Genomic DNA, 17,067 nt, shown 5'->3' on the forward strand with positions numbered 1-17,067 from the left:
TACACGGGCCTCTAGAATTTCGCCTCCATCGAAATTCGACCGCCGCGGCCGGGATCGAATCCGCGTCTTTCGGGCCAGCAGCCGAGCGCCATAACCACTCAGCCACCGCGGCGGCTACAAGGAGAAGAGAGTAAAGGCGAAAAAGCGCCTGGTGCAGTTAGTGAAGAAGGCCATCGTTAACGAAACAGTTGGAGATATAAAGAACTTGCTCAGAGAAAAGTGGCCGATGGTGCGACACCGTAATTCACAATAACAGGTCCGTCAGCGTTGGGAAAGCGTACCAGCATGAAATGTTCCTATGAGCATTAAACTAGAGAAAAAGCTTTAGTGTGAGGAAGGGTGGGATTGGCCAGAGGAACGCGCTCCTGGTCTGATAGACCACGCCCATGAAGCGGAAGGTGAGGTTACAAGAATGGCGAGAGAGTGGAAGTAGGAAATGATGTCATAATACAATAACCTGCGCATATTATTCAGGACAAATTGAGCACATGCACACTCGCGCTCTAGAGTATAAAATATTTCTCTGAGCTGTTTCGGGCCGCACAAAGACTATTCAGCGCCCCACATTTCTTTTGTCAGTATCTTTTTGTGACCCATATTTGTGACCCCTGGAAATAAAGCCTTTATTAATTCTTCCCCAGCTGCTTAGAGGTGTGGATTAATAAAGAGAATATATATATTTGAGTTTACAATAACGTGATACACTCATCAAACCTTCGGGCCTAACTGATTCTATTCACCGGTGTACTGACGTTCCGGCTTAGGGCTACTACAACTAGTTTCCAACGTCTACTCGTATCTTCCCGAGACCTGATGAAGTAATCACTGCAGCAAATTGCTAACCACAAGTAATCGCTGCAGGCAATTACTAAAGCAATTAATGAGGAGGAAATGAAGGCAGCAACTGCAGCGTCGGCGCAGATTTTTTTCTTTCAGCCTCTGGCGCAAGCCTGACACGCAGCAGCTGCGTCTGATATGAGTTATTAACGCAACAACAACAACAACAAATATGTGCGACGCCATGGCAACAGGCCACGGCTGCGTCTTTCTCTGCTCCGCATACGAGCCCAGCTTTCTCGGGTAAAAATTTTGAAAATTATAAAATTGTAAGACGCTGTTGTGGAAATATTGAAGGTAATGGCACATTATTCTGGTATGTAGCAAAATTTTTCTTTTAAGGCGTTTCCATCGATCGCATCGAACAGTTAAGACTTCCACAGAAAACCAACGGTGAACGCTTTTGACGATATAAAAAAGTGTGAATATAAAAAAAAATACAAGACTACCGTCGGGTGATCTGCGGATATGTTTATTGTTATAGTGAAATCTTACATTATATAAAAAAACTGAATTCATAAACGGATTCCCGCTGAAAAATGCTTTTGTGCAGAATTGCTGGGTATGGGGCCGCTGTTCCACACAATGACGTCATCTGTACCCGAATCGAAGCCCACGTGAAAAGCCTTGCGAGCGCTAACTCTCGCCTCGAGAGTTCTAAGAGCGCAGTCTCACCTTGACAATGCAAACGACAGTGCTTTCACTAATGCACACTGCGGTTACAGAGTGTATCCACAAGCGAACTAGAAGACTTAGCACTGACTGGTACCTTGGCGGTATTGGAACGCTGAGAAGGCAATGCTGACGGCGTTTCTTTGCTAGTACACGGTAAAAAAAAACACTCCTAAAGTGTGGAAAATACCCACAAGTGCAGTGAAAAGGAACAAATACAAACGGTCCTGCCTTTGCAAGGAAGCCCTTGTACATTCCCGTAAAAACAATTTCAGAATTGTTGGCTAGCTGCATTGTTACAGCGGTAGCGAACCGTGCAGAAGCAGATAACACTGCTACCAAGGACAAGCCTTGTGGTTTCACCAGCACTTTCAGAAAGCGTGTGTGTGTGTACAGGCGCCACGCAGACCAGGTCAAGTGCTTTGTAGATGTCTATATCAGCTGCAAAGGTGCGCCTCCCGCGGCACGTGGAATTCAAATGAAGCCTTCAGATCACGTATGCACAACGCTCACGCGCGTTTTTCCGAGAAAATTAAGACCCTGGCAGCGGCGTGCTAGGTCGAGGAATATGTGCGACGCGGTATTCTTCGCCTTGCGCACTCTCAGTGACCGAATAAAGAGACGCGATTGTTAGACGCGCTCGCAAGGTATTCCGGCGACGCTTGAGAGAACACGGGCCGCCGCGGAGAATCCTAGCGGCTCTTTCATTTCAGAGTCAAGGGTAAGGTAACTGCCTGCTCACTTCGCTGCTTCTGCTGCTGGCTGCCGAGATGCCTAATCACCGCCGCGATCCCACGCTCCGCTATCGTGGGCGTCCGGTGGCCAGGCTCAACAACGGAGAGCCTTGGAGGAGATTCATGAACCCGCGATACGTGGCCTGAGCGGGCCCACGCAGATGAGTCTCTATTGCCCATGCGCGCGAGGAGCGCCATCTACATGGTGGGCTGTTCTCGGGAAACTAAATTCAGCGCAGAGAATGGCGCTTGAGCCCGCTTGTCCGAAGCCGCGACACACAGTATATATGTGGTTACGAGCCGCACGTTTTTAACGTGATAGCGTTAAAGGCCCCGTTCTCCCGAAAACGGGCGTTGTCGGCGTTGTGCACGAAGAATCACAAGCGTGGCTCTGGCAGGTGGTAGTTGGCAGGTGACATGGCCGGGCTTAGATTGGTCGCAGGGTTGTGCGACTTCACGTGACGTGGAAGATTTGGGAGGAGCTGCCAACTCGTGCTTTTCAAATCAGATGGGAGGCTGAGGGGAATCGAACCCTACAGCACCCTTAAATTCCGAGTGGTACATCTCTTGTAAAAATGGTCTATAGCCAGTATGTAGACATTTAATAGACTCTATAACCTTCCTATAAATACTTCTTTTAGTCTATTCATAGTCTATAGACAATCTTTAGACAAAAGTCTACTAAAAGTGTAAATCTATAGCTTGTACAAAGACTGTCTATAAGATTCGTATTGGCTATAGACTGTTCTGTAGGGTTTGTCTATAGAGTGTCTACAAACTTTATAGACAAAAGTTTATGGACACTCTATAGATTGTCTAAAGATATTTTTGTATGGGATGCTAACCCCTAGGCCACGCAGGCATGGTCGTGTGACTTGTTTAAACGGGGCATTATATGGGCGTTAACACACTAAAGCTATCGCGTCATACTCTTAAGGCGGAGCTTGTGTATCTCCTCCAATTTTTTTTTCAAAATTTTGGCGGGGTGTGGCTCTCACCTGAAAGCGGCATTATTCAGTTCAGTTTTCAAGGGATATTCTGAAGAAACTACTCTATTGCCCGTTACAGTTCGACGCTATATCCAGTCCATAGTTACTAATAGCTTTAAGGATCTTTATAACTGTCGCTGTTACGGCTGATCTCGGGCCGTCATCATCCCTGTAAATGTAGTAGAATTTCGATGGAGACAAAATTCTAGAGGCCCGTGTGCTGTGCGATGTCAGTGCACGTTAAAGAACCGCAGGTGGTCGAAATTTCCGGAGCCCTTCACTACGCCGTCCCTCATAGTCTGAGTCGCTTTGGAACGTTAAACCCCCCATAATCCATAAACCAACTATTCCGCTCATTCTACTCGAAATGCCTGTAACTTTAAATCGTTTAACAACGACGTCGGAGCACTGAGCACGCCATGCATTCAAAATCCAGCAGCACACGAGGTGAAGTGGTGCTCTTTTTAGTCGTCCGGTTAGCAAAACTGCAAAACGGACGGCTCAATATATAGCACAAATGAGAATGATGCCGAACTGGGCGGACGAAACCTTAAGACACCCAGAGATAGCACTCAGCTACACAGCGGTGCACGCTAGAAAATCGTAATGAAAGAAGCAAGCAGCTGTCGTCATCTGGCAGCTTCTCGATGAATACGTGCACACGCGTAGAGGAGTTGACTTCAACCTATATATTTAATATTTTTTTAGGGTCATCGGCTCCCATGTTGGAAGGAGCAGGCCATATACTACTGCGGTCCTTACCCTCATATATACGGTATATTCATTTCTTCAGAAGCTTCGTGTTTACACCTGAGCTATGTTGTCCTCATCTTCAGCCAGCATGGATGCTAGGTCTCGTGGAATGGCATGTCTTGGAAATTCGTGTTCGCCTTCCATGAATGGTTCATCAGGAAAGCTGTGACGTAGGCCTTCGTTGTCGAATAAGCCCAACTTCAGTCCCATACGGAAACAGGGACCTCCTGACGTGGTATTTTTTTTTTTGATGAATGGTGTTTATCGTTTAGGTGACAAAAGTGAAACGAAAAACGTACTTCGGCCCCCGTCAAGAACGTATGATTTTAATTTTAAAGAAATAAAACGACGTAATGTAGAAGTAATTATTTGAGGACGTTCAACGGTACAAAAAAAAAAGAGAATGGTCCATCAATCTAGTTTTCCATAAGGTGTGTAGTCCGACCAGAAAGAAAACAAAACATACATACTGCACTCAGGTGACGTATCGTATGGTATGAGAAACCAAATAAATCCCATTTTTTAACGTCTGTTGCAAGACATCCCGGAACACAGGTGAGTCCTTACAACTGATGAAGCAATGTTCAGTTGTTTCAGGAACCGCATTTCTTCTTGGCGAATAAAAGTGAACCTATAGTGTATGCGTTGCCTTACGACCATATGCTGATGAATAGGCAATACGGCCGTAATCACTCATTGGCATCCACCCAAGCGCAGCCATACGGCTACAAAAGAAAGCTATACAGCTTTCTCAGAAACTTCGCAGTTAAAGAAAAAATCGTCCTGGTCCGGGGTTCGAACCCGGGACCACCGATTCACCGGAGTAGTCACCCTACCAACTGCGCTAACCGGGACGGCAAGCTTATGGTAGGGCGAGAGCGAATTGATCAATAACTCGAAGTGGGAACAGTGTCGGTCAAATGTTGAGACAGCTCCGGTGAAGCGGTGGGCCCGGGTTCGAACCCCGGACCAGAACGAATTTTTCTTTAACTGCGAAGTTTTTGAGAAAGCTGTACAGATTCCCTTTGTAGCCATATGGTTGCGCTTGGGTGGATGTCAATGAGTAATTGCGCCCTTATTACAAATCTACTCCAGCTTGGGGGATTCCCCTCAACAACTGACCAACACTAATGAATAGGTGTCATTAGAAAGGAAAAATACAAATAAAAATCAATACTTAATTAAAGATTAAGCAAGCATTAAATATCAATGCCTAATTAATGCATTCAAAGCCCCTAAAATGTCTCGAGTGCCCCCCCCCTTCCCTTGATTTTTTTTTTCAGATATTTAGTAGACAACTCCAAAACGCCAGGAGACGAGCCCGACTTCGGCGTCTGCGAAGACAGTACAAGCACGATTCCACCGCTGTCTACGTTGACATCGCCTCCTATGCCCACTCACAGACATTCGCGTGTGTGACCGTAGAGAGCACCAGCACTCCACTTCTGAAAGCCTCTGTCCGAACCCCAGACCCCACCGCCGCTGAAGCGATCGCCATCACCCTGACCATAAAAATGAGTGATGCCCACTCCAGCAGCGCTGACATATTCACACACTCCAACAGCCGCCTGTCGAGCGTATACAAGCGGCCGTGTCCCACAACAGGCGCTACGCATCCTGGGGTACACTGTCCATCAAGATCACGTCATCACCTGGGTCCTCGGCCACGAGGGTATTGATGGCAGCGTTGGGGCGGACACCTTAGCTCGAGAATATACTCACCGAGCGTGGCCATCCCCTCCTACCCTGTACCCCCTATCCTCCCACTTTCCCACCCGGCTCGAAACCCAACGCCTTAATAGACGCCTCTTCCCTCTCCCTCATCCTTCCCTCTCCTCTGAAGACTCCTGCCTACTGCGGCGTCCTCAAAGAAACACCTATCCCAACCTACACTATTTACCTCGCCTACACTCAATGCTTTTCGAAGACAAATGTCCTTGGTGCGGCGACACCCCAACTCTGACACATGTCACATGCACATGTCCTCAAAAACCCCGCCATCTAAAGCTGCGTAATGCGGCCCTGGAGCTGTGGCAGGTGAAGCTGACCAGCGCACGCTTCGACGACCACACAGCGCTCCTTTTCATCGCCAGAAGCCACCGGAGCCCTGGACTGAGGGCTCACCCACATGCGCTCCATCCACCATCCTCTTAAATAAACGTCCACTCATATTTCCTGAGCTTACCATCACAAATAGGAACAACACGCGATTTTCGCAGCCAGATTACCTGCTTCTTCCCGCCGTTTAAACGAATTACGGACGTTTGGTTTTTGCTAGCATATGCATACGGAATAATCTTAGTTATGAAGTAAAACTTGGAAATGTTTATATAGCTTCAAGCGACAACTTAAGAAATACCTTGTATCTAGCATACTGTAATATATTTATTAATAATGATAGTTTGCGTATTTGAAATGCCGTTTTGCACGGTCAGCTTTTTTTTTTTACTTTCTCAAACATGAACTGAAACACTTACTTGCCTTGCCTACAATACTTTACTGAGTTTATTGGTAATTTGCGCGAACCAACTGTTTTTTTGCCGCCTTCGTGCGGTCGGATGTATTCTTCGATTTGTGGAATAATGAACTTGCAAGCTGTAGCATGTTTTGTTTATGTACGCGGAATGTGCTGCGCGTTCTCATACCTAACTTGTACAGGAGGCCCCCTGCAGTTCCACTTTGGGACATACTGCTGAAAATTATATTATATGTATTTAAATTGAAGCAAATAACAAAAAAAGCCTGATTGAAAATATTGATATCCCCTACGGTTGTGCACTTTCACAGAAGCGAACCCGCTACGTGGTCATTCCAAGCGCGGATGAAAGATATGCCATAGCGCTACGCGAAATACGCGGCGAGAAGAGAATTATCACAAGCCCCTTATTCTTCTCATGCTAAAAAGGTGGTCTGAAGGTGTTGACAGAGTGTCAGCGCTTCTTTTACAGGACTTTGTTTTTCACGCCAATCCGGATGTCGAAAACTGCAATGCGCGGGCACGTTATTACTTGTTATTGAGCGATCCCGTTCCTGAAGAACACGTAGAGGAGCTAATACGGTGCCTTCAGGTCTGAAGAGCAGACTGCCACCACGAGCTTACACCAACCGCGTCGTTCTCAAGGGCACCGTATGACAAAAAAAAAAAACAAGAATGGTTTAAGGTGGAACATTAGCTTCGTACACGAGAAGTGCTGGGTTTGAATCCCTCACCGCAAGAAAAAAACAATTCTTCAGATAAGTGCAAACATCCCCAACCAGCCAGGTGATCGGCATTATTTGGGGTGAGGCAGTTGGAAAGAGTGTCACACGGTCTTTCGGATTTGGGCGAAGTAAAAAAAAAAAAGACGAAGAAATGAGAGAACAATGTTCAAATTCATACTTCCAGATGGGAAACGGCTGTTCCCAAACTGTCTTGCTATTGTTTGCCAGACTCAACATTTGAACTCCGCTGCATCTTCCGGCTCTGCGACATGCCTGATGTCTATGCTGGCAAGGGTATAACAATTACCCATAAGGACAGGATTTTGGGCAGACTAAATGCGCAGGTAAGTGTGGAAGGTGGTGTGTTTAGACTCCCTGGCTGAGACGAGTGGACCGCTAGTCTCACGACTGTGACCGCTCCTGGTACAGCACACCCGAGACGGTGTTGCTAGAGACAAGTAGCCTCAAGAAGACGGAGCACTTTATTTGAAGGAAAGGGAATATTCGGGCGCTTTATTATCTCAGACTGCATTAGCTTTAGATCTGGGGCAGTTGGGCATCGCCAGCTGTGGAGCGGAAGTCGGCGGTGGTTATTGGCAGTAGCTCGTGACCGCCAACGATCTGGCGACGCCACTTCAGGCCCCGCAGATTTCGTTGGCCGTCTTGCTTTCTAAAGCGAGCTCTCCAGAAAGGCGTTTGTCGCGCAGCCAACGCCATCTCTGCATTTGCAAGCTGCCGTTGGCCGCCCGCTGCCAATAATAGCTGCCGCCACGCGCTCCGTGGATTTAGGTTAGCGTTACGGCGCCGTGCGTTGCCTCTAATCAGGGACGGACGAAAAGTGAAGCCGCAGTGATTATGGTTTACGTTCCAACCCGCGATGTACCGTCAGCCCCGTGCATTGGCTGCTTGAACCGGCATTAATAAGAAGACAAATAGTAAAAGCCGGTAGGGGGGAAGTTGCACTCGGTGGCCATCCGCAAAACAAGCTTGGCCCGGCTGTCAAGTATTTTTCTCTCGTTAACGGAGCGGCCTTGCGACAACCTTGACGGACGCCGCTCCGGCGTCGCTTCGTCGTCGTGAGTTACCGTCATTTCTCGCTAAATTGAAAAAGCGAACAAAGCAAGGCCGCTCGGTCTCATCCGTGCGGAAGGAACACCTGCAGCGCACCTTCTTCAATTGTGGAAAGTGAAGCGAGAAAGCAGGGAATGACTCAGCGGAAAGCTGGGGCTTATAGACGAGGGCTTGGCACGCGGCCCTAAGCGTGACAGGGCAGCCGATTGGGTGGTAGCGTTACTTTTTCCTTGGTTTACGACGACTGTCGTGAGGCTGTCGGTTCAAGGCCCTAAGCGTAACGGGAAGGAGATTAGTAGGTAGCGAAAGTTTCCCACTCACTGCTAGGCGTTACTTTTCCCTGGTTTTACGAGGCCTGTCGAGGCGCTATCGGTTCCACGCATTGCAATCGCAGAAACAATAAGTGTATACTATAACGAGAAATAAAATATGACGGAACAGAAAGAGGTTACCAGGAGCTGCGTCTAGTTAACCACTCTTATTGAGAGCTGAGCAAAGAAGGAAATACTGAACGCCCTATTACCGAGAAAAAGCTGGAGGGCATAAACGCGTTTCGCCGGGATTAGAGACAAAACGGGAATAAGTTCTCATGCACGCGAGCCAAGCCGTCGTTCTTTTTAAGCCGTTCGCCCTAAAAAAAAATGAACCGCCACGTCCCGAGAGCAGAACTAAACGTTCATCGAATCCCCGTCCACTTGCCCCATTTCTCTTTTTCATTCTAAACAAAACTGACTGAAAGAGAGCAAAACCATCGCCTCCCCCTGCACTAAGTGTGAGGAGTGGACCGCATCAGCCAAGACCACGGCTTGTCTTCCGCGTCACCGCGTGCATTGCGGAAACAAGAAGTCGTTCGGCACGAGTCTTTGGAGACTGCAGCCCGCCCATGCCGCCCCCGGCGCGATAAAGACGTGCGGCGGCGGTACGGGCCTGACCCCATTCCCCGAGCATTATGGAAGCCGCCGCTGGGAAGGGAAGGCCGCAGGACGGACACAGACGTCGTGCCGTGGGGCAACTGGCCGCAGCGTTTTCTGCTGACGGCAATGGACCGAGTGTCACTTGCCGGAGAGCTCTTTTCGCAGTGGTCTGACCCGTCGAGCAGAACGACTTGCAGGAATGTGACATATCCGGCTTTGAAGAGAGAAGAGGAGGGGGTGGGGGGGGGGGGGGGGGGGTTGTGCAAGGCAGACATATGGGCTTGTCCAGCAGGGCGGCCCACTTAAGTGGCCATTGGTGCAGACATCCTTTCATTGCGCATACAGTGGAGGGAATAGGACCGAGACGGACAGGGCCAAAGAATAGGAGGACAGTGATATCAGAGGGGGTCCGGGAACTGTCGCTCGTCGACCGTTTCCCCTATTTTTTTTTCGTAGCTTCCTTTCGCAACTTGTGTTGCGTCAAGGAGGCTCTTGCGTCACAAAATAATATGCCTAGATTGGTGGCCAGTGGTTTCTCTGTACGTAGGGGCAGCAGAGAATCGTCTGAGACGGGCAGAACCATATAGGGAATGACTGGCTGAGTATTGGAAGCGTTGCAAGTGCTTCATATGGCCTGCTTTTGTGCGTTACAAAAACTCTAGCAATTTTTAGACATGAGGGGAAAGATGAGAGGAGCGATATATCAGGCTTAACTGCATCTTCACCCAACGGCTTCACGTCCTGTTATAAGCAACGATCGAGCTAACAATATACTTTCCGGGCTGTGCAGTCCTGATACGGTGTATGATGGCAGGTAAGGAAAAAAAACTGGTTTGAAAGGGCTTCAGCTTCACAGTTTACCGTGCAGAGCAGTTAGCGGATCACATGTTACATAAACCTTTTCCTTCGGATCGCTTATCCTCATTTCAAATCGTCTGGTCCCAATGTAACTTGCAAACCAAAGCTCACTCGAGCAACGCAGTCAACCACTGACCTATCGCGACAGACTGTGGAGAGGAAGACAGCACAGGGCGGTACAGAGTGCCCCGAAAATGGCGCCAGGTGACTGGACGGGCAACACGTCGTCGGCACGGTATTGCGACAAAAGGTGTGCCTAAAAGTAGGCGTTTGAATTAGCCGGCGTGTGCAGGCCACTATGCTTTCTTGGACCAGCTCGGGCACGGGTTGAACACGATTGTTCCTTGGACTATGTGCCGTGGCCTTAGCAACGGAGCGGCCGGTCGAGTAAAGGGTCAACCAGTTATCTCGAGACACTGCAAGAAACTTTCACAGAAGAATGGAACCACACTGATTAGCATGCCAGGCGGACACGCAAGAAGGCCGCTGGCACCTCGCCGACGGTCGGTGAAGGGTGCATTTGCACTATAGTGACGCCAGCTGAAAGAAGGAAAAGAAAAAGACAAAGAGAGGAAGAAAGAAAAGAACAAAGGAAAGAAACAGGCTAAGACTAACACCGGATGTGTCATTAGACGTGTCGAGAAATCGGGAGTCGCAAACTTCACAATCTCACGTGACAAAGACACCTCGCATCGCTAACTCCGGGCGTCGTCTCCCCGCGGACACCTGCAGCGACGGCACAAGTTTGTAAACCTTGCGACAAAGGCGTGGTGCGCCGGGACGCCGGAAGCACGAATGCACGAGGAGTCGCGCGCCGTCGTGCGAGATACTCCCGAGGAAACGGTCCAGACAGCCAGCGACTGTGCAGCTGCTTTTCCTTTCGCCATGTGCTGGCGGCAGCGCTCTCTACGACGCGCCAAGGCCACACGGCGGGAGGGGAGCGCTCGTTGAGTGAAACCTGTTGCACAACAGCGGCGCCTAACGGAGGGTGTGGGGAGAGGGGGGCTATCGAACCGAGAGAAAGGCCCCAAGTACAAACGACTCCAACGCCGCCGATGCAGTCGACCAACGGCCAACTGTAGCCAAGACATAATCGCTCACTCATTGTTCGCGCGTAGGATGTCGGCAGATTGCTACACGCACCGAACAGCATTTGCATCCAAACGATCCACGCAGTCGTTGAGTATGCTGAGCTTATGGCGCACTAGGCGGCTGTAGTACGGGGCTCAGGGCGGGCGGGCCGGGCGCAGTTTAAACCACGGTGCGTGAACGGTGTCTTCGGCGGAGCGCTCCAAGAGGTCGCTTTCTGAATGACGCGAAAGGCGTCATTGATGAGGGTGAAGAGAGAGGGATAGGGTGTTTTCACCTTAACTGGGGCCTCATACGTATGTCTTCTGCGTGCGTACGGAAACACGTATAATGGGCCTCACTTAACAGTGCTCCCGAACAAACAACGTATCTGGCAATTACTTGATATGGCATCAGAGCTCCAAGTAGGTCAACCGTAGGCATGGCAGAATAGATGCTGACGGTACATGCAGTTCACATCATTGCGACATAGCCTTTACTTAGGCTGAACAAAGGTGCTTGCTTTACTCCAATCATATTAGTAAATGCTGTACCTGCTGGTACTTAGTGCTCAGAGTAGGAAGAATGTTAAGTGACGATGTCAGGTACGCTTGTTTTCGCCTCGCGAAATATATCTCTCGCTGTACTCGCGGCTTGTATGACTCTTCTCTTCACAAGCTTCCCGCCTTATTCCCTGAAACACGTTTACGCCACTCTTATTTTCACCACTCGGACCACAGCCTTTAACATATTCTTACACGAATGAAGACTAGGAAGCCTGCGGTTAACGGAAACTTTTATTCGTAGGTTTGGCATCGCGCTTTCCGTCCGAAGTTGTAAATGTTCGCCTAGAATCTAATGCTTGGACGTATTCAGGGGGAAAACTAGTCGGGAGCGGTCCGTGCTAAGTTAAAAATGTTATAGAGGCGTGGTTAGGAGTGCATGGAGAATGAGTAAAAAAAAATTGTGGCTGTGCGGGTTGTTCATAGAGAGTTCCGAAGTTCCGAAAGAAAAGACACGTGCCGTCGCCTGCTACGCTTGCCTTCTCTTGGAATCCACTTCGATACCCTTAAGGACCAGCGGTTATTTTGCCTTCGCATTATATGCCCTGCCCAAGCCCATTTCTTCCTCTTGATTTCGACTAGGGTGTCATTAACCCGCGCTTGTTCCCTGACCCACTCTGACCGCTTCCGGTCTGGAGAGGTAAAACTTCAACAGCATTTTGTCGCTGCTGGCCCCACGAAGCGCATTTCCACTTTTAAGGACTTATTCCACGTTGCAAAAAATGCTCAAGACTAGAAAAAAAAAAAAGAAACAGGAGTGGTGGTGGTGAAAAATTTATTGAAGCAAAGGTGTGCAGCCCTTTAGGGCTCTGGGCCCTCGCATGGCCCCACCCGCGATCTAAACGTTCATGTGACGACGGTGTATGACGGTGTAGTCTAGTGGCGCGAAAATAATATTTTATGCCACAACAGCCTTTTCCACGTAATGCGAAAGTATCAATGTTCCTGCAGCAAGCGTTTTTCTGGCTGTTATTAGGCCTGAAAAAATGTGTAAAATCATAAAACTGCTTGATAGACTAAGTTACGAAATTTTATCATTTTGAAAGTGGCTTCCGTAATTTCCAGCTGCTGCAGCAAAAGGTATATTGTGGAAATTGACCTGTGCTGCAGTCGTTATGGAAAATGCTACACTTTTTACAATGTTGCTTTATTTACTATTTTCAAATATTCGCAAGAAATTCTTCACAAGCACTGGTTGAAACAGCAATAATGCCATTTCTGGTAACTATTGGTCCTTGCGAAACACCTTTTACACTTTTACACCTTGGCTAAAAAAAATGTCGCTTCAGAGAGAACTACTCTATAATTTTTAAATTAAAAGCGAGAAAATAGTCCTCAGCCTCCTCGAAATAAAAGCTGCTCGTAAGATGGTCAGGACACATACTCTTCTTTGTTAACTAATAAGTCGGTTCATTCTATGAGTGCCATTTCTAGCAAAGACAACAACCAGTGTTGTTGCCAGCATAAGAGGGAATAAAAGGAACAGGAAATGGGAGGTGGAAATTTTTGTTAAAGAAATGAAGGTGAATTTGCAATTCTTATTGGCGCAAAAAGCCTTTCAGTATTACATGCGTGCGCCCTATAGCGCAATCAAGTCTGAATGCATCTCCGGCCACCACAGACGAAGAAGTTTCGCAAAGAAAATTAATTAGGACAAAAGCTGCCTTCGTTATATTTAGGATGTCTTCGAATTAGTGCGTCAACATCTTCCGTCGCATGCATTAATTAAAGAAGTCACTTCTGAAAAAGAAAAGTGGTTCCCCTCTTTCTGGGGTACCTAGTATACATGCAGTCTAGATGATTTGGCGCCTTGCAGGTAATATATGACTTCTTGCTGTCAGCTAATGCTGCGTGAGAGACCGATATTGTAGTAAGCCCATTCTTACCTGTTTATTAAACCACCAACAGGTAATTATATTCAAGCCTTAACCTAGAGTGGTCATCATATTTGTTCAGTGGCAGTGTTTAAGATTTTCATTCTAAGAAAGAAACAGGACACGTGGCCCTGTTAGTTCCTTTCTATGTCCCAATTTCATGCTGTGCGTCAGGATGTTTCACCGAAATCTAGCCAGTAGCCAGGTTGACTCTAACGGTGCCGTACTATTCATTCGTCTGACTCATTCCAGACGCGTGTCTTATCAGCGATTCCACGTTTATTGGCAGAGTCTATTATCTAGGAACGCTTGCCACCACCTTACAGCTGCCATCCTCATATACTATAACTTACCGCGTGTTTAACATGCAGATCACAGGTGATAAGTGCTTTAGGACTTTGTGCCAACTTATTCAAATGCTGCGATGATCAAGGGCCCTAGGAAATGCGGAGGCACTTTGTTCCATTGAAGCCAGAAAAGCCAGACAACGGGGCAGTAATTTTTCTCTCCTTTCTTGCGTCTCCCATCAGCGCTCGCACTGCATTCGCACAGGCAGGTCTTGATCTAAAAAAAAAACGCTACGCGCAACCAGAGCAGCACTGCAGTGAATAGAAGATGTGCTGAAATATAGTAAGATAACTTGGGCAATGAAATTTACCTTCCAAGGGACTTGTGAAGTTGAAGTCGAGCCGCGGGCGTGTCTGGAATTGCGACGGTTCTGCGTGTGATGCTTGGCGCATTCACTTAGAAAGACGTAGGCTTTCCTAATCTTTGTTCAGTCTGGGGTCTAGACACGACCACGATGTTCAAAAAAAAATATTCGAGTACAGTATACGCGCAGAGTTTTCTGCATCTTCACCGACGTGGGCGTCTGGCGAGTTTTCGAATTGCATTTTCGTCCTCGGCGGCTCGCCTAACGAGCTTGCAAGTGCTGCAACCTTCTTGAATGCGTTTATACCGTGGAGCCTTAATTTCCTGGCGCTAGGCATGAGTCGGCGGACGTTTTGAATATTTCCGGAATAGCACTCAGCAGTTTTGGCATGCGGTGTGTAACGCGCTATAAGGTGTCGCTATGTATGTTGGAATAACGACACCTCATATCACGCGAAAGTGCTTCCCAGATCAACTCAAGATTTGAGCACCGAATAAAAAATACCCATTAAACACTGACCTTAACCAATGAGAAAAGATTTATGGGGATTTATCCTCCAAAAGCAACTCGGGCTATGAGGGACGCCGTAGTGGAGGGCTCCGGAAATTTCGACCACCTGGGGTTCTTTAACGTGCACTGACATCGGACAGCACACGGGCCTCGAGCACTTCGCCCCTTATCGGAATTCGACCGCCGCGGCCGGGGTCGAACCCGCGTGTTTCGGGTCAGCAGCCGAGCACCATTAACCATTGAGCCACCGCGGCGGCAATGAGAAAAGGAAAAGATGATCGATTGATAAGGCGAGTGACGAAAAAAAGAAAAGATGTGAGCACACGTGTTCAAGCAAAATCAGAGCAAAATAGTGCGGGAATGCACCTGCTGTCTGCTACATAGCGGGGGAGCTGATTAAATGTTGCGAACGAAAAGATCGCCACCCTGGCGGTATGCCCACCGTAAGCCATAACGGTTTCAGCGGCCAAGGGTGGGCTGTCGAACTGTCTCGCGTTACCGAACACTGCCACGGCAGACGAAGCACAAGTTTGCCGCATCGTAGTTCCAATGCCATCATCATCATCTTCATTGAACATGCTTTGCTTTTAAACTGAGGTGAACGTGGATGTGATAAACAGTTTATTACAATCTATAAGGACATCGAAACTTTGTGCCGCTACGGTGGCCCAGTTGTTACAATGCTCGGCTGCTGACTCGAAAGACGCGGGTTCGATCCCGGCAGCGGCGGTCGAATTTCGATGGAGGTGAAATTCCAGAGGCCCGTGTACTGCGCGATATCAGTGCGCTTTAAAGAACCCCAGGTGGTCGAAATTATCCGGAGCCCTCCACTACGGCGTCCCTCACAGCCTGAGTCACTGTGGGACGTTAAACACCACGAAACCATAAAAAAAGAGAATGTTGAGAACATTCGTATACAGTGCGAAAGCACGGCGTAAGATGGCAGGTTCTGCCAGCGGTGGAATTTGTGCGATCCAGGTTGGTGTCGGACAGGCAGACAGACAAATGTTAGACGATTTTGCTCGGTTCAGAACCACCGGATTAGTGCTTTTGCACTAAAAACTGAAACTTAATTTCATTTTATGAACACTGCATTTGTTCACACGCAGTGAACACGGCTTATAATGAGCGTTTTCTTCTGGAGGCAAGTGACACCGCGTCTAATTTGATCCGCCAAGGACAAGAAAGGACCATGCGGATTCCTCGTGCGAAGCCTCGAACCAGGATTTCTTCCGTCTTGGAACTGTTAGAAACATTACCACAGAAATTTCCGTACGTATGTATCCCCCGCCACCATTCCACCCAGGTGCAAATGACGGCACGTGTCAGCTTTTATTGCTAGGTCATACCTTCCGCATATTTCGTACACGCTCGAAAAAACAGCACCCTCTGAGTAGGGCCAGCCAAAGACATGTGAGTAGCTTGAAATTATAATTGAGTTTGCAGTATAGTTCACGATATATAGTCCACAGCCTTCTTGGCCTTGAACACAACCAAAATATGGATTTCCATTGAATTCCCAAGCAGCACAAGTGATTGGCCCAACATTGGAACCGTATTGGCAAAGGCCGGCCCTACAAAGGGCCAGGATGGGACCATCCTGTTGCAATATTGGGCCGATGACCTGTGCTGCTTGGGTTTTTACTCCAAACGCGACTCCCTACTCTGCACTCAGCAAGCGCGGACCCCTTCGCTGCAAAGCGCCAAGACCATTCCCTGGCCAAAAACAGTGCACGCCAGAACGAACCAGGAAAGACAGTCGGCGCCCATTTGACAGGCGGCAAGAAAAGAGTCCACCACTCACCGGTCGTCGTCAGGATCATATCCGAGCCGAACAAGCTTCTTCTCTGCACGCGCGATGCTTCCACCACGGGACGCGGCTCCAGCCAGCAGCAGTCACGTCACGTGCAGACCTAGCGGAGAGACAGAGGCGTGCGCGGTACACCACCTCACGACTTCGCGAGCGCTTTCGCCGCGGCTGCAGCGGCGAGCGTGCCGCTCGCACGGGCGCGGGACGACGAACGGTGCGAGGGAAGAATGGCGGCGGCGGCGGCGACCGCTAGGAGGTCACTCCTGATAGCCGGAAACCCAGCCGCCGCACCAAGTCGTGACGGCCGGTGCGTCTGCGTGTGCGCGCATACGCTCGCCTCGGCCGCAGCCGCTCCTCTTCCCAACCCCTTTGTGCAGAAGGGGCTGCCGCGGCGACGCCTCCATTTCGTCAGTGAGGCTGACCGCGTATGTAAGCGTGCAGAAAGAAGGAAGGGGAGAGAGGGTGAATGGGAGTGGAGCTTGGTGTGTGTGGGTGTGACGTCACGCGTGTGAACGATGACAAAATATGAGGCTCTTGGCTGCTGACCCGAAAGACGCGGGT

The 17,067-nt window shown here is 48.8% G+C and overlaps 1 protein-coding gene across 1 annotated transcript in view; it reads right to left on the bottom strand.

Annotated features, from left to right (window-relative positions):
- Positions 1-16,817, bottom strand: part of LOC144124969 (uncharacterized) — a 29,531-nt gene extending 12,714 nt beyond the window's left edge. Inside the window, exon 1 of the mRNA XM_077657963.1 lies at positions 16,501-16,817. Coding sequence (XP_077514089.1) covers positions 16,501-16,519 — 19 coding nt within the window. The 5' untranslated portion in view covers positions 16,520-16,817. The remainder of the gene's footprint in view (positions 1-16,500) is intronic.
- Between the last annotated feature and the right edge of the window lie 250 nt (positions 16,818-17,067).

Source organism: Amblyomma americanum, chromosome 3 (assembly GCF_052857255.1).
Source record: "Amblyomma americanum isolate KBUSLIRL-KWMA chromosome 3, ASM5285725v1, whole genome shotgun sequence".
Taxonomy (NCBI): Eukaryota; Metazoa; Arthropoda; class Arachnida; order Ixodida; family Ixodidae; genus Amblyomma; species Amblyomma americanum.